At 42.1% G+C, this 25512-nt stretch overlaps 1 protein-coding gene across 2 annotated transcripts; it reads left to right on the forward strand.

The window, feature by feature from the left end:
• Positions 1-1126: 1126 nt before the first annotated feature.
• On the forward strand, positions 1127-13850 carry FGG (fibrinogen gamma chain). 2 transcript variants are annotated; one of them, XM_075335441.1, is made up of 10 exons: positions 1127-1271; positions 1421-1468; positions 1560-1743; positions 3494-3584; positions 4713-4843; positions 4961-5094; positions 7624-7808; positions 9601-9878; positions 10543-10706; positions 13749-13850. In XM_075335441.1, the coding sequence occupies exons 1-10, from the start codon at positions 1203-1205 to the stop codon at positions 13761-13763; spliced, it is 1299 nt and encodes a 432-aa protein (XP_075191556.1). In that variant the 5' UTR covers positions 1127-1202; the 3' UTR covers positions 13764-13850. The 2 variants fall into 2 exon arrangements, with proteins under 2 accessions (XP_075191556.1, XP_075191546.1); XM_075335431.1 differs by lacking the exon at positions 13749-13850 and having other exon boundaries at positions 10543-10808.
• Positions 13851-25512: the final 11662 nt, after the last annotated feature.

Here is a 25512-nt window from a genome sequence, read left to right on the forward strand (position 1 = left end):
GCTCCGTTTTACTCGCCATGTGTCTTTAACCTAAGTTTGAAATCATTCTTTTTATCTGACCGATAACGTGATACAATTTTTACATGACAAATAAATGGCATTTTAAAGGGAACCTATCACCAGTGTTTTCACTATGAAACCAGAAGTGTCACCTTCTGCAGCTCCTGAGCTGCATCCTATGAAGGTGCACCTTGTGCCCTGACTCCCCTTGCAGACCTCGAATATAACTTTATAAAACCTGACAGTTAGGTATGATTCCATCGAGAATGGGATCATTAGAAAGCTAATATCAATTGTTTGGGACAAAAATATAGGCATGTGAAGATGCAGTAAGGTCCTGTCCACCTACAGTATATCGGTACATGATTGGTACTTAAACCGCTAACTAGGATAAGTGAGACAAAAGCATATTAACTATATTTGAAAGTAACAGTTGCTATATACTGTATCTTGAACCATATTAAAAGGGAATTTGTCAGCAAGTTTTTAACACCTAATCTGAGAGCAGCATGATGTAGGGGCAGAGATCCTGATTGCAGTGATGTGTCACTTACTGGCTGCTTAGTGTAGTTGTGATAAAATCACTGATTAATCAGCAGTAGATTATCATTACAGGACTACTTGGTGTGCTGCAGGTAGTCCAGCATATTCATGCGCTCTGTAACTGCTAGATCTGCAGCAGAGAAAACATTGATGTAATCATCATCAAAGGAGGTTCAGGAAACAAAACATTCCTCCACGTACTCCCCATAGAAGGTGCGTTTCCGCCAGTGCTTTCCACTGCTCTGTGCTCTGTATGTATACGTACACGCAGTGCCCAGCGGTCTTTTTTTATATCGCAATCATGGATCCTGGTTGTTTATAGAACAGAATATTACTGGAAATGAAATACATTGAGCAACCGATGCAATTCACAGATCAATATCTACAATAGAAAAAAAAAATACTAAGTTGTGTCTCCAAAGAGTTAACTTTCTGGATGACGTCCACCACAATCAAATTGACTCATGTTCTCTTCTGAGGGTCATCAGCTCCTAAGCGCCTCCCTCCTGCCCTTTTATTTGACCTTTGGCCACATCATTGTTCCTGTTTGCAGGGTTTCTGGCGGCCAGAGACAACACATAAAACTGCAGCTACCTGCAAGCGCCACTTCATTTGTGAACTATCCAGCTAAGCAGGTACAGGACGGAGAGCCTGCTGCAATGCCACGATTCTACCACCAGGGGGTGCTATTCCTCCAGTCCATACTCCTCTTCTCAAGCTCTTATTCTGTAAGTACATGGAGATCAAGAATACATTAGTTATCTGTTCATTCCTATTAGATATTTTATTAGTGTATGTGGATAGCTATGGAGTGATGTATATGCATTCTTATAATACTATGAACTTCAATGCATCCTTATACCTGTGTCTTTTGCAGAACCTGGTACCAAACACAGATAACTGCTGCATCTTAGATGACCGATTTGTAAGTACATCCTAATAAGGAATAACGATCTGTAATTTCTTGAAGGATTTTTTTAAGGAGTTAACTATTTTTGCTTTTTGTCTGCTTTTAGGGGGAGTATTGTCCGACCACATGCGGCGTCTCGGACTTTCTAAACACATACTACACAGAAGTAGACACAGATCTGCAGTATTTCGAAGGACTTCTAAATCAAATTAGAAATGACACAACCACTACTACTGTGATTGTGACTGACATGCATCAAATAGGGACAAAGCCCCAACCGGCTCCACAAGGTAAGGAACTGTGCAGATTAAAGCATTAAAAAACGCAGTGTCCAACCTGCAAAAAAAGCACCAAAAATGCACCAAAACGCGGTAAAAACGCATGCTTTTTTTGGTGCGTTATTGATGCGTTTTTTTAACGCAGGTGCGCTAATCCTTCACTCTCAAGAAATTTCTTAAGAAAAATCCTTTTTCTAGTGCGCACAGAGCCTAAAACCATTCTGTTATTTAATTTCAACATGTAAACTACATATATTTTTAACTATATCTTTTGGACCTGATGAGGCCGGTGTACTTAATTTAAAAAGCCATGTGACAATACCTTTATGATCCTGACATTAAGGTTGCACTCACATAGACGGTGGCTATCCGATATTTTATTGGATAGCCCATGGACCAATGTTATACTATGTAGCAGTGCCCACCACTTTTTTTTCTCATGTCGTTTCCATTGGAAGCGTATATCAGACGACACGCACCCATTGAAGTCTATGGGTACGTGTGAAACATTGGACTGCACTGAGTGAATGGAGAAGATGGAAAAATTAAGTTCTTCATCATCTACGCACCAGTGATACAATTCTCTCATGCAAGAGAATCAGATCACAGTAAACTGACACTGGCATGAGAGTTTGATCCGAGCGTCATCACCATAATTGATCTGATTTCCTTGGAGGAGAGAATAATCGCTCATGTGAAGAAGAATACTTTAGGAATCCAGCTCCTGCTGAACTTTTAACATGGTAGGAAAAAAAGACAAGGAAGGCAAGCCAAGGAAACCCTTCAAAAAGAGTTAAACAGTTAGGCTATGTGTCCACACTGCTTTTTACCTGCTTTTTCAACTGCAGCGTTTAATGCCAAAATGGATGTGTTCTTCTATTCAAGCAAAGTCTATGGGAATTTGGGTTTCTTGTCTGCACTATGCTGTTCAAAATGCTGCCTTTTTCTGGCAGAAATTTGGGCAAAAACTCTGCTTTGCACTGCAAAATGCAAATGGCAAAAACAAATGACATGTTGCTTCTTTGAAAAGCTGAGTTTTTGCCCAAATTTCTGCCACAAAAAGGCAGTATTTTGAACAGCATAGTGCAGACAAGAAACCCAAATTCCCATAGACTTTGCTTGAAAAGCAGAACACATCCATTTTGGCATTAAACGCTGCAGTTGAAAAAGCAGCAAAAAAGCAGGTAAAAAGCAACGTGGACACATAGCCTAAGTCTTAGGGTCTGTGCGCACTGGGAAATTTGCTTTTCTTCAGAAAAATCCGCACCCTCTGGAAGAATTCCGCACTCGCAGCAAAAACCGCTGTAAAAACGCACCCGCAATTTTACTGCGGTTTTCCGCGGGTTGGTCCCTGCGGTCTTGTACCATTACCTATGGCACAAACGCAGGTACCTGCGGAAAAGAAGTGACATGCTACTTCTTTTTTGCTGCAGAAAAGCTGCAGAAATTCTGCAGTAAAACCTATAGGAAAAAAAACGCAGTGAGCGCACAGCATTTTGGTTTTCCCATAGATTTTGCTGGGGAAAGACTGCAGAAAGATTATAAACAAAAACCGCGGCAAATCCGCAGCAAAAACGCAGTGAGCGCACGGGGCCTTACATAAATTTATAAAGCAAGTTATACCAGCCTCATCAAGTCTTAGAGATCTGCTGTTTGAATTGTGAAATTTGGTGATTGATCTGTTTTGTGGTCTTTGTACATCTACATGTCCGTTATTATACCCATGGTCTTTATTTTAATATATCTTTTCTTAAATAAATAGTGCTTAAAGACCCTACACAGAAATCCAGAAGTATGCTGGATGACATTACAAGATATGAGCGGACAATTACAGAAAATGAGAGGATCATACAGTAAGTAACTAACATTCATAACCAATAGTTCTCCAGAGTCTTCAAATAATCCAGTAAGGCAATAAGGAGCTGGAGGCTAAGGCTACTTTCACACATCCGGCTTGAGCTCTGCGGCTCAATCCGGCTGTGCAAGCTATGCAACGGATGCGGTGAAAACACCGCATCCTTTGCATAAGTTTTTCCTGTGCGGCCAGTCCGGTTTTTGCCGCTTGCGGCATGCTACTGAGCATGCGCAGTGGCAAAAACCGCATGCGGCGGCCGGATGCGGTTATTGCCGCATCGCGCCGCATCCGGCCGCCATAGGCATGCATTGAAAAATGCGCCGCATCGGCCGAATGCAGCGCGATGCGGTTTTTTTTTGCCGCATGAAAAAACGTGCCAGGCAACGTTCCATCCGGCCGCCGCATCGGCTAAATCTGCCGCATGCGGCAAAAACCGGACGGAACGCAAGGCCATGCGGCACAATGCGGCACTAATTAAAGTCTATGCAGGAAAATCGCAACCGGCAGCAAAAAAAAAACGGTTGCGATTTTCCTGCAAAGTGCCGGATTGTGCCGCATAGCAAAAACCGGAGGTGTGAAAGTAGCCTAATGGGAATAGTTAGTTTTTCTTTCATTTTCCTTCTTCATACAGAAGAGATCTGGACATTACCAGATTGCTACTCTTCTAAGAGTAAATTTACTTATCTCAGTATGGTTTTCTAAAAAATGATATCCAATAATTATTTCATCTAAAGGCCCTGTCACACACAGAGAGAAATCTTTGGCAGATCTGTGGTTGCAGTGAAATCATGGGCATATTGTTCCATTTGTACACAGCCACAAACCTGACACTGATTGTTCACAATTTCACTGCAACCACAGATCTGCCACAGATCTGCCACAGATCTGCCACAGATCTGCCACAGATCTGCCACAGATCTGCCACAGATCTGCCACAGATCTGCCACAGATCTGCCACAGATCTGCCACAGATCTGCCACAGATCTACCACAGATCTATCTGTGTGTGTGACAGGGCCTTAAGAATTCCGTATGAAGAAAAATCATCAATCCTTTCAACAACTATGCTTGGAATGATCTTCTGTTTTAGTTTATTACAAACTAGTTTTTTTGTGTATTTTATATAGAGAGCTACAAGACATCCTAAACTCAAACTCACAGAAGATAACCCAGCTGAAGCAGAAGATATCAGTCCTGGAGGGCCAGTGCCAACAGCCTTGCAAAGATACTGTTGAAATATATGAGTTCACAGGAAAAGGTATGGTTCAATATGGGAGAACTAGATAGACTTCTGCCTATGTGGACTGAATCCTCCAAAATTTGTCATTTCTAATATGAGAGCAGTCTCGATAAGGCAATTTTTTTTGTATTTCAGATTGTCAAGAAGTTGCAAATAAGGGAGCACGGACCAGCGGTCTTTACTATATCAAGCCCTTAAAAGCCAAGCAGCAGTTCCTGGTTTATTGTGAAATTCAGCCATCTGGTACCGCGTGGACCGTACTACAAAGAGTGAGTGAAAAAAGCTGCAATCATGCTGTAGCAAAGTGGAGCTCCATAGGGTCTCCTGATGTTGGGTCAGTAGTGGGTCTATATAACCAAAAAGAACAAACCCCATATAAAAAATAACCTTAAATAGTAATATAAGGTGAAAACAACACCAAAAGCAATATCCTCTTATGGTGTAGGGTAAATAATCAAAGGAACATGTAATCAATGATAGGTAATATACCAAAATAGGGGATACAGGGCAGGGAAAAAGCTGACCCTAATGAGCCCTAAAGCCTATCTCTACCTAGCAATGGAGGGTATGACGCCCTAGGGTTGTGGCGCCCCCATTCACCGACCGGAAACCCTAGGGGCTTGTTCGCACGTAAATGCTAAAATTTCTGCAGCAATTTGACAGCACATGTGCGCTTCAAATCGCTGCAGAAACACTGCATAATGGATGCAGTGTGTTTGCAGCATAAATGCCGATTTCATGGGCTCTGGATGCTGCCTGTCCCATAGACAGAGTAGGAGCAGCATACAGAGCGCACGAATAATTGACATGCTGCATTTTTGAACACACGGATTTGGGTCAAAATTTTAGCATCCAAATTGCTGCACTCTCAAACGCAATGTGCAGATGGATTATGCACGATCTTCATAGATTGGACGCATGCATTTATGCTGCAGTGCTAAACGCAGCGTAAATGCATGTTATTATGCAATGTGCGCAATAGTCCCTAGTACACACTAGGGTATATTTTTTGGTATATTACCTATCATGGATTACATGTCCCTTTGATTATTTACCCTACACTATAAGAGGATATTGCTTTTGGTTTTATTTTTACCTTATATTAATATTAAAAGGTATATTTTATATGGGGTTTGTTCTTTTTGGTTATATATAATTAGCACCCCTTGTGTGTTAGCTGCGGCTTTAGTCTTTTGTCAGTAGTGGGTCTCCATTGCCCTGGTATGGTGTATGGTAATAGCTATAAGCTAGTATAACACTGTTGAGAGCTGCTGGATTTTATAACTTTGCAATATGGCAGCACAGTACTAGTAACAGCAGATCCAGGTGTATGGAAGACTTCTCTTTTCAGTCCACTTAAGGCTATGTCTGTATGCTGCATTTTTGTGGTAACTACAAAAATTCATCGTGGCCAAAAAATTGCATCTTGTGGAAAAAAACACATCAAAAACTTCATGCGTTTTGATGCTTTTTTTGACCATGCATTTTTATTATTTTCTTTTATTACCAATGGGTGAAAAACGCAGGGAAAAATGCAAAAAGACTTGACATGTTGCATTCTTAGGCTATGTCCGCACGTTGCTTTTTACCTGATTTTTTGCTGCTTTTTCAACTGCAGCGTTTAATGCCAAAATGGTTGTGTTCTGCTTTTCAAGCAAAGTCTATGGGAATTTGGGTTTCTTGTCCGCACTATGCAGTTCAAACTGCAGCCTTTTTCTGGCAGAACTTTGGTCAAAAACTCAGCTTTGCAGTGCAAAACCCAAATGGCAAAAACAAATGACAGCATTTTAGAAATCTGAAACAGGTCGATTTTTCTTGTGGGTACGCTGAGTTTTATGACTAGATTTTCCCCATAGAAATGCATTCGATGTAGAAAATCCTGCGCTTTCAGTGCATTTCCACAGAAACAAACTAAAAATTCATGAAAGCCTCATCCGACCGTATCATTAACGTTTTGTCAAAATTTGACAAATACCTCCAATTAGAAATGTAGTATAGTTCTCCTGATATAGCCATCTCTCTTATCTCAAGTGCAGGGCATTGCAGCATAGGTATCCATAGTTACATCCACTCATATAGTAAGTTAGTTATTTAGTTGCTCATGGTGATAAATATGGATACCTAAGCTGCAATACCCTTCACATGAGGTAAGGGCTCATGCGCACGTAACTGCTGAATATTCTGCAGCGATTTGCCAGCACATGTGCGCTTCAAATCGCTGCAGAAATACTGCGTAATGGATGCAGTTTTTTTGTAGAAAAAAGCCGATTTCATGCGCTCTGGATGCTGCCCCCACCATAGACAGAGCGGGAGCTGCATCCAAAGCACACGGAATAATTGACATGCTCATTTTATGAATGCACGGATTTAGGTCAAAATTTAGCACCCAAATCGCTGCGTTCATAAAAGCATCGTGCGCATGTGTCATGCATAATCTACATAGATTGTGCAGGGGACGCAGGACGCATGCATTTACGCTGCAGGGCTATACGCAGCGTAAATTCATGCAATTACACAACGTGCACATGAGCCCTAAAAGACATAGCTAATCTGGAGAACTATACTAAATTTGTAATTGGAGCTATTTGCCATTATTATTATTATTATTATTATGCCTTCTACATATTGGGGTAGGATCTTGGAGATGGGAATACCCCTTTAAGCAAAATGCAGTCAGAAAATGTACCATCAAGCCCACAACTGTTTACACAAAAGCTGCATCAAATCTGCATTGGATGAACTAGGCCTCAGGAGATACATTCATATATAGTCATTTATTTACTTCTTTTCTTTCCCAGAGGCTTGATGGCAGTGTGGACTTCAACAAGAACTGGATCCAATACAAAGAAGGATTCGGATATTTGTCACCAACTGACACCACAGAGTATTGGCTTGGAAATGAAAAGATTCATCTACTCAGCACCCAGTCTACCATTCCGTATGTTCTGAGGATAGAGCTGGAGGACTGGAACGGCCATAAGAGGTGAAAAATGCAAATCATGACTCACATTTATAGTAATGCTCCAAAACATGAAAGTATTGCCTTGTTTTCTGCAGTTGTCTGTTCAGATGAGTCAAAGGTCATAATTAATCCAAGTGTTTGTGCAGCGTTGCGCAAAATGTTGCATCTTTTTGGGTTTTCACACCAGTTTCAGGCAGCTCTGTCATAAAGGGTGGAGCTGGGGTGAAACAGGTCATGGAGTCACCCGCTAATCTAATTATTCAGCCCATAGGCTATTGTGGATAAGCCTAAATAGATGGAATGCCAAATGCACCAAATCATCAAAATAACATATGGCGTGACGTGCACTAGGAGGATAAATCCAGCACACGTCCCCTGCTAACTCCTTAACATGGCATATTTTATTCATTGAGAGTTAACATATCCATAAAGCTAAACAATTAATGTAATCTTATTCCACATTACATAATCTGCATCAGCAATTTATCTTCCCAATGTTAAGTTCCTACGATGGGGTTTTGGTGAGTTTCTGGCACTGTTTTTTATCGCTGCACAGATATCACAGCATCTTAGGGTCGTTTCACACATCCGTCAGTGTAATACAGTACAATGGCATCGCGACAACCTCCGGTCACATGCTGTCATGTGACCGGAGCATGTGACCGGAGCTTGCCGGGATGCCATTGTACTGTATATACTGTTCTGGAGTACGCCGGAACCGACCAATCCGGCGAAATGCCGGATGTGTGAAATGGCCCTTATAGTTCCAGTAAAGTGGATGGGATTTCTAGGAATCTACTGCCCCCTGTGCTTCTTTTTATTACTCACTGTAATCTGATCTACAGGGCGTGTTTCAAACCTGCAACCTGTCAATTTCTCTGGTGGGTGCACTGAGTTTTATGTGCAGATTATCCCCATAGACTTGTATTACATGCAAAAAATAAGATGGAAAACAACTCATGTAATCCACATTTGACTGTATCAATGAAGTTTTGTCAAAGCCAAATACCATAAAAGTATCAAAAACAAAGCAGCTTTATTTAAAGGGGTTGTCCTGTCTAAAGTGATATGTCTGCAGTCACTCTATGTGACTACAAACTTATTAATTCTCCCAGCACACACACTATGCGCTGCAAGGATTCACTGGTTTTTGAGCCAGGAATGGTGGTCATGTGACCGCAATTGTGGACCATGCATGTTCCTGGCCAGAACCTGAATACTGGGAGTGTCCACAAATTTATTGAGAAAGGCCGTGCCCACTGATCGGCAATGCCCACTCTATGCATTTGTATTGAGCAAGGCCGCGCCCACTAGGGGGGTTGTGGCCGAGAACATGCACAATTGCGATACGTGCCGGCCGTTCCCGGCTCAGAAACCAGCGAATCTTTGCAACGCACAGTGTGTATGTGTGCTGTGAAGAAAATGTTTAAGTTTGCAGCCACATAGAGTGACTGCAGACATCACATTAGGCCTGGCAGACCCTTTACGGTATGACATCCCAAACAGAGGCAAAAATGTCAGCATCAATACGCAGTAAAAACATAAAAAACCCACTCAATAACGCAATGAAAAAATGAAACTAGCCTACTTTAGCTAACAGGTACAGAAATCAACACCTCTCCAAACACTCATCATGGGTACGTAGCCTTATGTAGCACTTAGATGACACTGTTGGAAGCCTATAGTATGATTTTTTTCACGTACACTGATGTATAAATCTGATCATTTGTTGGTGTCAATGGAGAATTAGTTCTTATCATCAATTTAAATGTGCTGCTTTAATTTGAAATGACTTTTCCTTTCTCCTATACAGTGTAGCAGACTATTCCACCTTCAGACTGGGCTCTGAAAAGGATAACTACCGGCTGACATATGCATATTTCCTTGGTGGTGATGCTGGAGATGCATTTGATGGCTTTGATTTTGGAGATGATGCAAGTGACAAGTTCTACACCTCTCACAATGGCATGCAGTTCAGCACCTATGACAAAGATAATGACCGATATGATGGAAATTGTGCTGAACAAGATGGCTCTGGCTGGTGGATGAACAGATGTCATGCTGGTCACCTCAATGGCAAATATTACCAAGGTAATGGTCTTCCATGTAAATCGAGAAAGTCTTGACTTCTTTGAGCCGTAGACTCTTTACAGCCACAAAAATATAGACTGTCTCACTATGAATGTGTATGTTTTTGATTTAATTATCTATATTATATCATAAGGTGGATTTTTCGCCAACTTGTGCCACATTCTTATACAGTTGGAATAGTTTCTACCTGTACATATGCCACATAAGGGTACATAGACATCATAAATGGGTAATGGGGGACCTAGCTGAGTCAGTGGAGTACGTAGCTGTGAATGATGGTGGCCATGAATATACAAGGCAAAAATATGGCTCCTATTTAGGGTACGGTCTCAGAAACCTTTAGCTGATATCGCATGGACCAAGACTATCATGCTCTAATGGCAAAAATTAGGAATGATCAAATGCCACAAATATCCGACTTCACGAATATTCGATAAATAGGTCACCACTATGCGAATATTCGATGCACAGTGTAAGTCTATTGGAAGCCTGAATAATTGTTATTCGGGTTTCAAATAGTCTTACATTGCTCATCGAATATTCGCAAATAGTTGAATAGCGGCGACCTATTCGGCAAATATTCGCAAAGTCGGATATTTGTGGTATTCGATCATCCCTAGTAAAAAACACTTTCAATAATTGTGTCCCTTCTCACCTCTTTCAGGTGGCACTTACTCCGAGTCTGATACTACTGGTGGATACGACAATGGTATAATTTGGGCAACATGGCGCAGCCGTTGGACTTCCATGATGAAATCGTCAATGAAAATCATTCCTTTTAACCGATATGGAGACAATGATGACCAGCAGTTTTCAAAGGATGGAAAGGTCGGAACTCAGCACCGCGGAGATATCTAGAATTGTGACTCTTTTACCTGTCTCACACTGAACATTGGTCGTATTCTCAGCATCACACCATACCTCATGTCTTCACTAGATCCTGTTTACAAATAAACAATACTACGCATGGAAAGAATCGGTGTTGCCATTGCCAGTGCTGTTTTCTTCTGCGCTTGCTATCCTCGTTTAATCCACAAAAGTGATATTAAGAAATTGAATCGAAAAATATATTTCTCTAATGTCTCATATACAGATATGTAACCATCAAACGGGGTTTTCCAGGGCTAAGGCATTCATGACCTTTAACCTATCAAGGGTCAGACTTATAGAAGCCTGATGTCCATCATAACTACAGTTCTAATAATTGGTGGCTCCTGTGGGTCAAAACCCAAAACGTTCAGATTAAGAGCCTTTCCCTGAGTGTCTAGTTTAGGAACTGTCATTACCTTACTTATAGTTACTCCAATGGTAACAAGAGATGGTTCTTAATCATATTACCAAATACAATTGTCTGGGACAGCTTTTGTTCAGGTTCTGGAACCAATTATGTATTACACTTTTCTGTCATTTCCCTACTTGTTTGTAGCCAAGGAACAATAGTGTAATAATTGTTCATAAACAAATTGCAGAAGGAGGAAAAAAATAGTCATTATTAAAGGGAATCTGTCAGCAGGTTTTTGATATGTAATCTTAGACTAGCATCATGTAGGGGCAGAGATCCTGATTCCAGTGATATGTTACTTACTGGGCTGTGTGTTGCTGTTTAAGAATAAAAAATGCTGAGTTTTAGCAGTAGGAGTTATGACTACAGGACTAGGTATCTCATGCCATGTCGTCCTATAGCTTTGTGTAATCTCGCAGCCGCCACAGACAACCAGCTTTTTATCAATATAAATTGTACACATAAAGCTACCAATCAGTGGTGTGCGTGGGGTTATATAGGGCTCAGAATTCAGAGAATTGCTAGATCTGCAGCAGATAAAACAATGATTGTATTAGAATGACATCAAGCAGACCAGTAAGTGACACATTGCTGGAATCAGGGTCTTGGCCCCTACATTAATGCTCCTCCCAGAGTTTTAGCAGTAGGAGTTATGACTACAGGACTAGGTATCTCATGCCATGTCGTCCTATAGCTTTGTGTAATCTCGCAGCCGCCACAGACAACCAGCTTTTTATCAATATAAATTGTACACATAAAGCTACCAATCAGTGGTGTGCGTAGGGTTATATAGGGCTCAGAATTCAGAGAATTGCTAGATCTGCAGCAGATAAAACAATGATTGTATTAGAATGACATCAAGCAGACCAGTAAGTGACACATTGCTGGAATCAGGGTCTTGGCCCCTACATTATGCTCCTCCCAGATTACACAGCAAAAACCTGCTGACAAATTGTCTTTAAAGGGAACTTGTCAGCACAGTTTAGGTGACAGAACATAGAGAATTCTGCTATATTATATGTTTATGCAGTTCTAAACATGTGTAAACGTATAGCATTAATATGAGTGAAAGAAAGCGCCAGTGATAGCAGTTGTCTGACCGGCGCTATCGCATAGTCACAGTCTCCTCGCCACTATTACACCTATTCTGCCCTTACTGATTAGCTCTCTGGCACAGCTTAAAATGCTGGGCATGAAGGTAATCAAATCATAATGCATGCTAACAGTCTAGTGTAGCACCTCCAGTGTGACTATTGGACCTCATTCAGACATTATTTTATTCTTTTTTATTATTAATACAAGAATAAAATGTGCCATATTTCTGCAGTCTGCTGGATCCGATTTCACCCATGTTTTAGTCTATATGTCCATTCTTCCCATTATTGTGGCACCCATTTTTTTCATGACAAAAAAAAAAATATAACTTTCTCCTACCCATTAAAGGGAACCTGTCACCAGTTTTGGGGTCTATAACCTGCGGCTACCACCAGTGGGCTCTTATATCCAGCATTCTAACATGCTGTATATAAGAGCCCAGGCCGCTGTGTAGAACATAAAAATCACTTTATAATACTCATTTAAACTGGTCACAGCCGTGGATGGGGCTCAAATGGGCGTCTTCGTCCTCCAGTGCCGGTGCCTTCTCTTTTGGCCATCTTCGTCCGCCTTCTTCTGAAGCTGTGGTGCATGACGCTTCTGACGTCATACACACTCGTCGGCATTCAGGTCCTGAGCAGGGCAGATCAAAGTATTGTAGTGCGCATGCACGGGACTGGCGAGTGTGTATTATAAAGTGTTTTTATGTTCTGCACAGCGGCCTGAGCTCTTATATACAGCATGTATATAAGAGTCCGGTGGTGGTGGCCGCAGCTTATAGGCCAAAATACCGGTGACAGGTTCCTTTTAAGGCTCGTTCAGACAAGCGTATAAGCAAATAAACACAGAATGTGAAATACCCATAGACTATGATTGGTGAAAAACACGGATGGAACACATATATAAAGACCGAACGTCTGAACGAGGCCTTAGGAGCGGAGGACAGTGTTTTTTTCTCACTCATATGCTAAGTTCACATGAGTGTATAAAAAAAAAATGTCTGATTTTTGGAGAAACAAAGGACGATTTTCACCTCATGTGTCATCCATAATCTATCTATCTGTACGGCATCTTTTTTGTTATACATCAGCAGTTGTTAAAATATACAAGGCCAGATACAGTTTTATATGTTAGAGTTGCAATGTATCCATAAAAATTGGATGCTATATAGTTGATCCGTAAAGGCTTGAATAGGTAATTTAGGCTTGAATAGGTGACTCTCATCCAATACAGGGAAGAATCTAGAGCGTGCGCCAATTTTTTTGTCACATACAGATTCGACCTGTTAAAAAAAATTGGTCCTAGCGTTGCCCATGTGATAGTTTTTTCACGGACAACACTTGGACCGAAAATCCAGTTGGGTGAAGTTGACTATACCAAGGTTGACAATTCAGGAACCCACCAGCCTCAGATGTTAGAATGCTGTGGCTTCTTTATGCTGCAATGTGTAGGTGAGTGACAATATTTTAACCTGTTGTTTTCTTTCATTGTAGGGTGGGGACATATAAATTGACAGATTTTAATACAAGCTCCAGATTTGTGGAATATGGAAAACACCAGATCTTTCAGGCTGGAAAATTGCACTTTGTCCTGTAGAAAGAAAACACATTAAATTACATTTAATATTAAAAATAAAGTCTTTTTATTTTATTTCAAAAGGTATTTGTGTTCAGTATTACCATGCGATTATAATATACAGCATATTTGTATTTTATATATAATAAGGTTTTACCAAAATCTAGTAATAAAATATATTGGGTGGAAGCTTCTTTGTTATTCTAAATATTATCTGAGAGCCGATAGTGGGGAATCTATCATGGGGGAATCAGAGTGTGTCTGTTGTGTTTTGAATTGTGTAGGCAATATGAAACATTACATACAGTATATCACAAAAGTGAATACACCCCTGACATTTTTGTAAATATTTTATTATATTTTTCATGGGACAACACTAAAGATATTATAGAGACAATATATATCAGTCTCATGGAGCACCAGATCAAAGAGGAAATTAATTTATATTGAGAAATTAGACTTTTTTTTATTATAAATGAAAGTCCCTTTAGCCCCAACGCGTTTCAACAACTATACGTTGTCTTCTTCAGGTGCTGGGGTTGTGCGGGAGCGCACAACGCAATAAGGTGAGAGGAAAATATAAATCTTTATAAGAAATACCTTCTCATTAACACTAAAGAGATGACACTTTGAAACAATGTATAGTAGTCAGTGTACTTGTATAACAGTATAAATTTGTTGTGCCCTCTAAATAATTCAGTGTGGCACCCTGGACAAGCCAGGGGCCACAGGTAACAACACCCCCACACCCCCACCCCCAGCAGTTCACAGCAGTCATCCCCAGTGAGACCTGATTTCTTCCTCGGGTTCAGACAGACACACCAGGTGGGCGGAGTCAGGCAGATGGGCACGCCCACTGAGGAGTTTCGCTGGCCTGAGGCAGGAAACAAGTTCAGACAAGTCCAGGCAGAGGAAGAGAGAGGAGGTCTGCAGTGAGGCAGACGCAGACTGGGGCCTAGGTTGGAGCCTAGGTCCCTCGTGCAGCCAGTGAGGCAGACGGTAGTGGCCGTCTGCGGGAGCCGGGAAGACAGTCTTGGTGGAACCGTAGGTAGCCGGGGTTGGGCGGTGGCCCACCGGTATCGAATCGGGGAGCCAGCTGGAAACCGGAGCACAGGAAGAGCGTACACGAAGGGGCAGGAAAGGACTTACACTACCAAACTGGGGTCAGGGGAAAAACACCGCAGCCGCCTGTGGGACCCGTCCATCCAGCCGTTTGTTTGACCAGAGACTCTGTGTAAATTATTCGCTGAGTGAGTACCACCGTGCCTTGCGGCCCGCGCTGCCCCCACGACCCTGCACCTCCCCAACTCCTGCCATCCACCCTTCCAGTCGCTATCACCGGGCCCCGGGACCATCAAACCCCCCTACCCACGGAGGGGAGATAAACATCTCAGCTGCTCCCTGCCATCGCTCCCGGGATTCCCGTCCAGAGCAGCGGTTGTGTCCCAACCTCACCACAACCGTGGGTGGCGTCACGGACTGACTTCCCAAACCCAGAAATCATCCCCTTTCACTCACGGGCGAGGAGCGCCGCTCGAGTCCCCGGATCCGGCCCACCGCTCGAGCCACCGAGCAGCAGTAGCAGCGCCGGACCCGAGCGCGGTGAGCGCAGCGCCCTCCCCGCCCGCGACATCAGCACACAGCCATTAATGTCTAAACCACCACTGGCAACAAAAGTGAATACACCCCTAAGTGAAAATTGCCAAATTGTGTCCAATTAGCCATTTTTCTCCCCGATTTCATGTAACTCATTAGTGTTACAAGGTCTCATGTGTAAATGGGGAGCAGGTGTGTTACATTTGATGTTATCACTCACACACTCTTCATACTGGTCACTGGAAGTTCAACATGGCACCTCATGGCAAAGAGGAGTTGAAAAAAAGAATTGTTGCTTTACATAAATATGGCCTAGGCTATAAAAAGATTGCCAACACCCTGAAACTGAGCTGCAGCACAATGGACAAGACTATATAGCAGTTTAACAACACAGGTCTGACTCAGAACAGGCTTCACCATGGTCGACCAAAGAAGTTGAATGCACGTGCTCAGTGTCATATCCTAAAGTTGTCTCTTCAAACTAGATATATAAGTACTGGCAGCATTGCTGCAGAGGTTAAAGGGATGGGGGTCAGCCTGTCAGTGTTCAGACCATATGCCACACTCTGCATCAGTTAGTCTGCATGACTTTCATCCCAGAAGGAAGCCTCTCTTAAGGATGATACAAAAGAAAGCCTGCTAACAGTTTGCTGAAGACACACAGACTAAGGACATGTATCGCACCCCTGAGGATGCACCTCATCCAGAGGTGTGGTATTCCATCCTGGGTATGGAGGAGGTCATCCACCGGTATGCACACAAAACACGCACAACACCTCAGTTAGCAGCTCTCCACCGCTTCAGGGTTGGGGCTTGGTCCATTAATACTAAGTATAGCCACCATACTGCTGATGATGGTGATACATTGTCGGAAACAGGGTCTCTTTTCCTACATTATGCTGCTCTCAGATGAGGTAAGAAAAACCTGATGACAGATTCTCTTCAATGAATAATAAATAAACCTTTACATAAAATTGGGAGAATTACACAAAAAAAATCATTAAATGGTTTTCTATGATTAATAACGCATGTACAGAAGACAAAATTACACTGTAAACTACTCCTGACTACTCCCAGTAGTTGAAACCAGAGGTTTACATACACTATCTAAAAAGACACATCTGCATGTTTTTCTCACTATCTGACATGATATGAGAATAAACCTTTCACGTTCTAGGTCAATTAGGAATCAAAATTATTTATATTTGCCAAATACCAGAATAATGAGAGGGAGAGGGAATGTTTTAAGTCATTTTTACATACATTTCATTATTATTTGATACCATTACCCTTAAACTGTGTGACTTGGGTCATACGTTTTGGACATCATTCACAAGCTTCTCACAATAGTTGGTAGGAATTTGTGCCCATTCGTCCTGATAGAACTGGTGTAACTGAGCCATGTTTGTAGGCTGCCTTGCTCGCACCTGCCTTTTTAGCTTTGCCCATAAGTTCTTTAGGATATATGGACTACTAGCTTGTATTACTGATTGAATTCCAGCCATAACCCTGGCTATTTTCAGAATTGTGTTACTTTTGTATACTGTTTAGTATCGGATAGATGGGGCTTTGTACTTATAAAACCTTACTACCCTTTAGTACTTTCCTTTGTGTAATTCTCAAAATATTATGTTATGGTCTTATTACTGTTTATTATTAAAGATGAGATCAATTTGTATATATACTGCTAGTGAAATAAGTATTGAACACTGCCAATGTTCTAGGTAAATATATTTCTTAAGGGGGTATTGACATTAAATTCTCACCAGATGTTGGTAACAACCTATCCAATCCAGACAGACAAATAAAATCATAAACATCAATAAATTAAATTATGTGTAATAATGAGAAATAACACTGGGAAAAAGTACTTGAACTTTTGAAGAAAGGTGAAAAAATAGCTATAGAAATTCATGACAATAGTTGAAATCTATCAGTAATTAAAAAGCAATGCTGCCACTTATTGAAAAATAATATCAGCTGTTTCAAATGATGGCCTATAAAAAGGGGTCTCATTACTCATTACACACAAGAAGAATCTTATGATGGTTAAAACCAGTGAGCTGCCTCAAGACCTTTGCAACCTTATCATTGCAAAACATACTGAAGACATTGATTACAGATGTACAGATTAAACCACTAAAAGTTCCCGTGAGTACTATTAGGGCCATAATCTGAAAGCGGAAAGAACATGATTTCACCATAAACTGGTCATGGTTGATGATCCCACAAAATTTCAGATAGAAGAGTGAAAAGAATTATCAGAAGAGTTGTCCAAAAGCCAAAAACCAACTGCTGAGAGATATACAAAAACCTGGAATATCGTATTTTTCGGACTATAAGACGCACTTTTTCCCCCCAAATGTTGGGGGAAAGTTGGGGGTTGCGTCTTATAGTCTGAATGTAGACCATGGCTGTGGGAAATAAGGATGCTGCAGTGGAGCAGGTCATCGGGGGCACGAGCAGGCTGCAGCAGCGCCTACCGTGACCACGTGGGCCCGCTCATTTCATATGCACGCCCATCATCCCGCCCATCATCTCTCAGCGCTTAAGCCAGTGCTTACAGGTGGGCGGGGTGATGGGCGGGGGATGCGCGCATACTAAAGAGCCGGCCCGCATGATCACCCCTGGTAACTACAGCTTGGAGTGATCATGTGTTGCTATATTCACTGCCCCCCGCGCATCATCTTCAGCGCGGGGTGCAGTGAATCAGTATACTCACCAGCCACGATCCCTGCAGCATCACTCGTCCTCCTGTCTGCCGGTCACGGCTGCGTGTGGAAACTAGCGGTTCGCACAGCGATGACGTCATCACTGTGCGCATGTGTCCACACACAGCTGCAGCCGGCACAGACAGGAGGACGAGCGATGCTGCAGGGATCGTGGCTGGCTCCACACAGGTCAGCGGCGCTGCTGCTGGCAGAGACGGGAGGAGGAGCGATGCTGCATGGAGCGAGGAAAGGTGAGCATGAACGTTATTTTTTGTATGCCACAGGATGCGCCATACACTAGGATGGGGTATATAGAAGGATGCGGCCATATGCCAGGATGGGATATATAGCAGGATGGGGGTATATGAGCAGGATGGGGTATACAGCAGGATGGGGTATACAGCAGGATGCGGCCACACACCAGGATGGGGTATATAGCAGGAAGCGGCCATATGCCATGATGGGGTATATAGCAGGATGAGGCCATATGCCAGGATGGGGTATATAGCAGGATGCAGCCATATACCAGGATGCGGGTATATAGCAGGATGCGGCCATATGCCATGATGGGGTATATAGCAGGATGCAGCCATATGCCAGGATGGGGTATATAGCAGGATGCGGCCATATACCAGAATGGGGGTATATAGCAGGATGCAGCCATATGCCAGGATGGGGTATATAGCAGGATGGGAGCACATACCAGGATGGCAGTATATAGCAAGATGGGGTCTATACCAGGATAAGGGACATATATATACACAAGGCAGGAGGATCATATACAAGGCAGGAGGATCATTACCAGGATGGGGTACCTCCTTAGTAGAGAATTTGGGGACATTACCCCCATAAGTGTCAGCAGCAGATCCTCGCCCCATAAAAGTGTGTCTTGAAAACATTTTTTTGCTTAAAATTTTATTGTCCTATCTTCCTCCTCTAAAACCAGGGTGCGTCTTATCGTCCGAAAAATACGGTAGGCAGGTACAATTGTTTCAAAGAAAACAATAAATAATACACTCAACCTCCATGGAGTGCATGCTTGCTCACCATGCAACACTCCATTGCTGAACAAAAATCATGGTCAGGCATGTTAAAGTTTGCTCAACAACATTTAGAAAAGCCTAGGAAATACTGGGAGAATATAACCTGGTCAGATGAGACCAATAAATTGAACGTTTTGGATACTATAATACACATCATGTTTGGAGGCCAAACAGTACTGCATATAGCCCCAAAACACCATGCGAACAGTGAATTTTGGAGGTGGGAACATCATGGGGTGGGGCTGTTTTCAGCATACAGCACTGGCAAATTTCATATAATTGAAGGAAGGTTGATTGGACAAATGTACTAAGGTATTCTTGAATTATTGATAAAAAAATTTCTGCCATCTACCAGGACGATGAAGATGAAATGGACATTTCAGCAAGACAATGAACCCAAACACACAGCCAAGGAAACTCTCAACTGGTTTCATAGTATGAAAATAAAGCTTCTAGAGTGGCCCAGCCAATCACCTGATCTGAATCCAATAGAAAATTTATGGAAAGAACTAAAGCTCATAGACTTACAGAGTTCATAGAAGGAGCCCACGAAACCTTCAGGATTTGATGAGTCTTTGTGTAGAAAAATGCTAAAATCACACCTGAGCAATGCATGCAACTAGTTTCTCCATACAGAAGTTATCTTGTGTCATCACCAAAAAAGCCTTTTGTACAGATTTTTAAATATATATCAGTAAGTGTGTTCAAAACTTTTCTTCCTGTGTCATTTTTCATTATTACACAAAAACTTAATTTATAGACATCTGTAGTTTGATTCCTTTTCCTGACTGGATTGGATGGTTTGTTACTGACATCTGGTAAGAAATTCATGTCAATAGCACCTTTAAAAATATATTTACTTAGAAAATTGGTGACGTGTTGAAAAGTTATTTCACCTGCTGTATTTGTTGTCTGAATAGTTATTTGCTACATTATTATAGTCCTGTTTTGGACACAGCAGCCATTGGTCATTGTTCATATAGGTGCTTGGATAGCTATAGGTTGTCTAGAATCTGTAATATGCAGCATGTCAATTACTGTATGTAGTGCATTGTTGGGACTGATTTTAACATAATGCATAGGTTGAAATCTCTGGCAAAGGTATACAAAATTAGGTTTTCAATAAATTCTGAATTTACAGCGGATTTATGTAAAAAACGGGAATCAGAAAAAGTTCATCTGTGGATTTCTTTTTAGAAAATAATATGATATTAAAACTGACGACCAAGAAGTTTACAATCTGTACAATAAAAGTGTTCTTGCATTACAATAGAGTCATGTTCTCTTACATAATAGTAAGCCGATAGCTTAGATGTAAATGGTCCATAGTAACGTTTCTAAAAGAAGGGATTTCAGGTTTTTGGCTTGTTCTATGCCTCATGGAATTTTACAGCTATTGAGCAAAAAATTCAAAGTCCACAATGAAATCCAACTCTTTTTGCCATGTTTGCTAGATATGTAAACAGAGCAGAGGCCAAATAAAGGTTATATTTGCATGTTCTGGTTTCCCATTTTCAGCATTGTAAAAATGATATAAATTTGTGTAAGCTACGAATGAGTAATGCCTGAGCCATCACTAGTAACAAATAGTGTAAATGATAATTAGTAGTGATGAGCGAACACTACCATGCTCGGGTGCTCGTTACTCGTAATGAGCAGTTGGATGCTCGGATGGGCACCACTCGAGTACCTGAATATAATGGAAGTTATTGGGGAACTCGAGCATTTTTACGGGAAATATTCCGGTAAAATGCTTGTTGCATTGACTCAAGTCGCCCATTCAAGCATCCAGCTGCTCGTTACGAGAACCGAGCACCCAAGCATGGTAGGACACACTCATCAATAATAGTTAGTTACACTGATGAGTAGAGATGAGTGAACCTCTTTGGTTCGCGTTCACCAATTTTAAATTTAGTATGAGCTTTGGCTGGTTCGTTCGGACTCGGCTTACGAAACACTATGCTCAAAAGTCGGCAAAGTTCGTTGAGTGTTCGTTTGCAGAAAACCCACTTCCGGCCCCACCACAGCCACGTTAAGTATTGGCATGGATGTGATTGGCCAGGGAAATCATTGCAAAACAAAAGAAACAAAAGGGTTAAAGCAAAACATACTTGAGGTCACTGAGTTCACAGACTTGCGTCTTTTGGCAGAAAACCACAGGATTTTTTTTGGCAAGAAATGCAGATTTGGTGCTGAAATTTTTACACCATATTCCTGCACCCAATTTACACCTCCTGGCAAACAACGCTTCAAAACCGCATCATAAAGCACGTGGTTTTGATGCATTTTTTTTGTCCAGGAGCTGTACATTGGGTTCAGGGATATGGTGTAAAAATTTCAGCAGCAAATCCGCATCTCTTAGCATAAAAATGCACAAAAAGGGTTTTGACGGCGTTTCGGTGTAGTTTTATTCCAGGAGGTGCAAATTTGTTGCTGCAATGTCTGCACCAGATTTCAATACCAAATTTGCACCTCTTCGCAGAAATCTGCACTAAAATGGCATAAAAGCCATTTTTGTGCAATTTTTTGTCAAGAGATGCAGATTTGGTGCTGAAATTTCAACACCATGTTCCTGCACCAAATCTACATCTCCGGGCAAAAAGTCGCATCAAAATCGCAAGGTGTTTTGATGCATTTTTTTGCCAAGAAGTGTAGATTGGGTGCAGGAATATGATGTAGAAATTTCAGCACCAAATCTGCATCTCTTGGCAAAAAAACCCAGTGTTTTCTGCCAGGAGTGCATGTCTGTAAACTCAGTGATCTCACCTGAGGGGAGGTTAATGAGTTTATTGAGGTCCCCTGAGGTCAGGTTACTTGTGGGACACAAGTGGGGTACCGTGGGAACCTCCAGCTGTGGCCGCAACTAACCTAAGTGATGTTACAGCTGATTGCTGGGGCTCAGTCTCTGCCTAAAGTCCACAGCGGGCAGTCATGTTCTATGGCCTCTTGCTGTTAGTTGAGATGTAGCAGAGTTGGAATCATTGTGGGACCTCGTGTGGATTACGTCGGATCGGGGTCTTTTGGGAGTTAATAAAGTGATAAAAGAGGGTGTGCTTTTCTATTTTATTTCAAATAAAGGATTTTTTAAGTGTTTGTGTTTATTCTCTTTCCATTACAGATTAGTAATGGGGGGTCCTCATAGACACGTGGCATTACTAATCTAGGGCTTAGCGGCAGCTGTGAGCTGCGATTAACCCTTTATTACCCTGATTTGAACCACACCAGGGCAATTGGGAAGAGCCTGGTAAAGTGCCTATGACATCTAATGGATGCAGCAATCCTGGGTGGCTGCAAGCTGCACGCAGGGACGGCACGCTGTTTTTAAAACAGCTGGGTGCTGCAGAATGTAGCTGTGGGCCTTATTTGTGCTGGGTATCAACACAAACGTGGGATCCTGTGCCATTTTTATTTATTTAATTTAAACCCCGATAGACCTGCATACAGGGTCTGTGATTCCAACCAATCACAGACACTGTCTGGGGGTGGGGTCTGACAGCAACCAATCAGAGATGCCAATGGGCAGTTTGTGAATATGTATAATAGATAATCAGCAGCCCCGGAAGTACCTCCGCGGGACCAGTTACAGCTGCGGGAGCAGTTATAGCCATGGGAGAAGTTACAGCCGCGGGAGCAGTTACAGCTGTGCCAGAGACTCGGTTAGTACACCCTGCTTTATTTTTTTTCTTTTACAGCCCCTCTACACTATTTTACAACGCATAAGTTTGGCCTCCCATTGAATTCAGCGGGTTAGATATGTTCGCCGAACTGTTCGTTGAACATTGAGAAGCTCTGTGCAGATCAGCAAACTGAACTTTGAAAGGTTCACTCATCTCTATTGATGAGCAAAAGGGTAACAATGTTTTTAACTTATTACTTTCAAGCTCCATATCTCATAATCTACTACAGCTTTCAGTGTGAAACTACCTTCATTTTATAGACAATCATCTTGGCTATCTCATACACAAATTTGACTTGCAACCATTTAGCATATGATTAGTTATGCAGATTCTTCAGGTCACTGCATTGTTACTGTTTTACGCCTCGTGTTTGAAAAATCTTTCTTCCTGTATACTACAAATTACAGCCTGTTCTCACATTCCCTAATAGCTCAGTGTGTTACAAGGTTGATTCCCAAGCAAAAGGTCACTGATTCAAATTGATAGGTAACCATAAAGATTTCCCAAAAAAAGAGAAAATGGCATCATCCAGCTCATCGATAGAGGTCTCTCGGCCAATAAAATTGCCAAACTGCATCATGTGAGTGCCATGACAATTGGAAGAATATGAAATGAAGTCCATCCATCAATTAAAAAGCCAACAGATGGATGTCCAAGCACATAATCGGAGTCAAAAATTCAGTTCATCACAAGGTCTATCAGTTCTGAAGTGACAAAAAGTGGCAGTGGCGGTGGCTCATATGCTTCATAAATTTTGAGATTATAGAAGTCCATGCAAGCACCATGTGATGCACATTATACAAGTCTGAAATGGTGGCCCAAACAAAGCTGAAGAAGCATCGACTTCATTATCATCATAAAAAGTGTTGGTTCTAGTTTTCAGAAAAGTACGAAGACAGTAGACAGTAGAAGATTGGAACCAAATGATTTTGAGCAAAGAGACAAAACTCAATAGACTAGGTTCTGATGGGTGCAAATAGGTCTGGAAGAAACAAGGGAAACAGGGGCTAACAGATTAAGAAATTGAAGGAACTGACAAGTTCAGTGGAGAAAGCCTGATGATATGGGGTTATGCCTCCTGGTCATCTAGGTGGGTCCAACGCCTGAGTCCACAGTCAGTCATTCTCTTCTGGTGACCCCACTGCCTCCTCCTCTGTGCTGGTCAATCCCTTACCCAGGATGCAGGCTTGGATGCCTCCCACCCTGATACCATCTTTGCACATTAGCAAATACCATTAGCAACCACATCCACTTCCTTGTCCCAACACAGCATCCAGCTGTCTCTACCCCTGGTCTTGGAGGACAAGTGTTAATACTCTGTCACTCACCCACAGGCCAAAACAATAATAATGGTCACATTTCCAGACTACTTTACCTGCCAAAGTTGACGTTAAAGCTTGTGGACAGTGATGATTTTCGCAACCTGATGGCGTGGCGGCGCCGTCCCTTGATACTCGATCACCAGCCCTCACTATTTCTTCAGGTGGGAGGTCTGTCCCCATCGAACACAACCTTGTGTACCATAACATTGCCTGTGCCTCATAGTCATTTTGCCTAGGCCTCACACTGACTGCAGATCCTTACCAGTTTACCTCTTTATACCGCTGTTAGCTACCTCTGTATTTTAGTATGCGTCGGTCATGCCGTAAGGGATAGGAAAGTGCCCATGCAGCTGATGTCACACCCACAAGTCAAGAAAGACAGGCAGGTGAAACTGCGCCTACTGCATGAGCACAAGAAAGATGCATACTACATATGCCACGCCCGTAGCCAGAATTTTTTCTTTTGAGGCTATTCTGTATGGGGGGCTATGTGGGGCACATTATTCTGTATGGAAGGCTATGTGGGGCCAATAATTCTGTAAGGAGGACTATGTGGGGTACATTATTCTGTAAGGAGAACTATGTGGGGCACATTATTCTATATTGAGAACTATGTGGAGCCCATTATTCCGTATGGAGGGCAATTTGGACCCATTATTTTGTATGGGGGACTATGTTGGGCACATTATTCCATATGGAGGACTGTGTGGGGCCCATTATTTCATATGGAGGGCAATTTGGGTCCCTTTATTTTGTATGGAGGACTATGTGGGGCACATTATTCTGTATGGAGGACTATGTGAGGATCATTATTCTGTGTGGAGGGCTATGTGTGTACATTATTCTGTATGGAGGGCTATGTGGGGCCCATTACTCTGCATGGAGGGCTATGTGGGGCCCATTACTCTGTATGGAGGGCTATGTGGGGCCCATTACTCTGTTTGGAGGGCTATGTGGGGCACATTATTCTGTATGGAGGGGTATGTGAGACCCATTATTCTATTTGGAGGGCAATATGGGGCCCATTAATCTGTTTGGAGTTCTACATGGGGCTTATTATTCTGTATAGAGGGCTATGTGGGACCCATTATTCTGTATTCAAGGCTATGTGGGACACACTATTCTGTCGGGAGGGCTATATGAGGCCCATTATTCTGCATGAGGGGCTATGTGGGGCAGATTATTCTATATGGAGGGTTATGTCGGGCCACTTAGTCTGTATGAAGGACTATGTGAGGACTGAGACTAGGTTGACCTGCGACTTTGACAATTTTTTTTTTACTTTTGGCCCTCTGTGTATTTGAGTTTGACATCCCTGACTTATACTATTCAT

This window comes from Anomaloglossus baeobatrachus, chromosome 1, assembly GCF_048569485.1.
Source record: "Anomaloglossus baeobatrachus isolate aAnoBae1 chromosome 1, aAnoBae1.hap1, whole genome shotgun sequence".
Classification (NCBI taxonomy): domain Eukaryota; kingdom Metazoa; phylum Chordata; class Amphibia; order Anura; family Aromobatidae; genus Anomaloglossus; species Anomaloglossus baeobatrachus.

Excerpts from the sequence above, each read along its gene's own strand:
- FGG (XM_075335431.1), top strand. The coding sequence starts at position 1,203 with ATGCCACGATTCTACCACCAGGGGGTGCTATTCCTCCAGTCCATACTC. Across the intron at positions 7,809-9,600 it reads GACTGGAACGGCCATAAGAG|TGTAGCAGACTATTCCACCT; the intron begins GTGAAAAATGCA and ends TCTCCTATACAG. Across the intron at positions 9,879-10,542 it reads CAATGGCAAATATTACCAAG|GTGGCACTTACTCCGAGTCT; the intron begins GTAATGGTCTTC and ends CACCTCTTTCAG.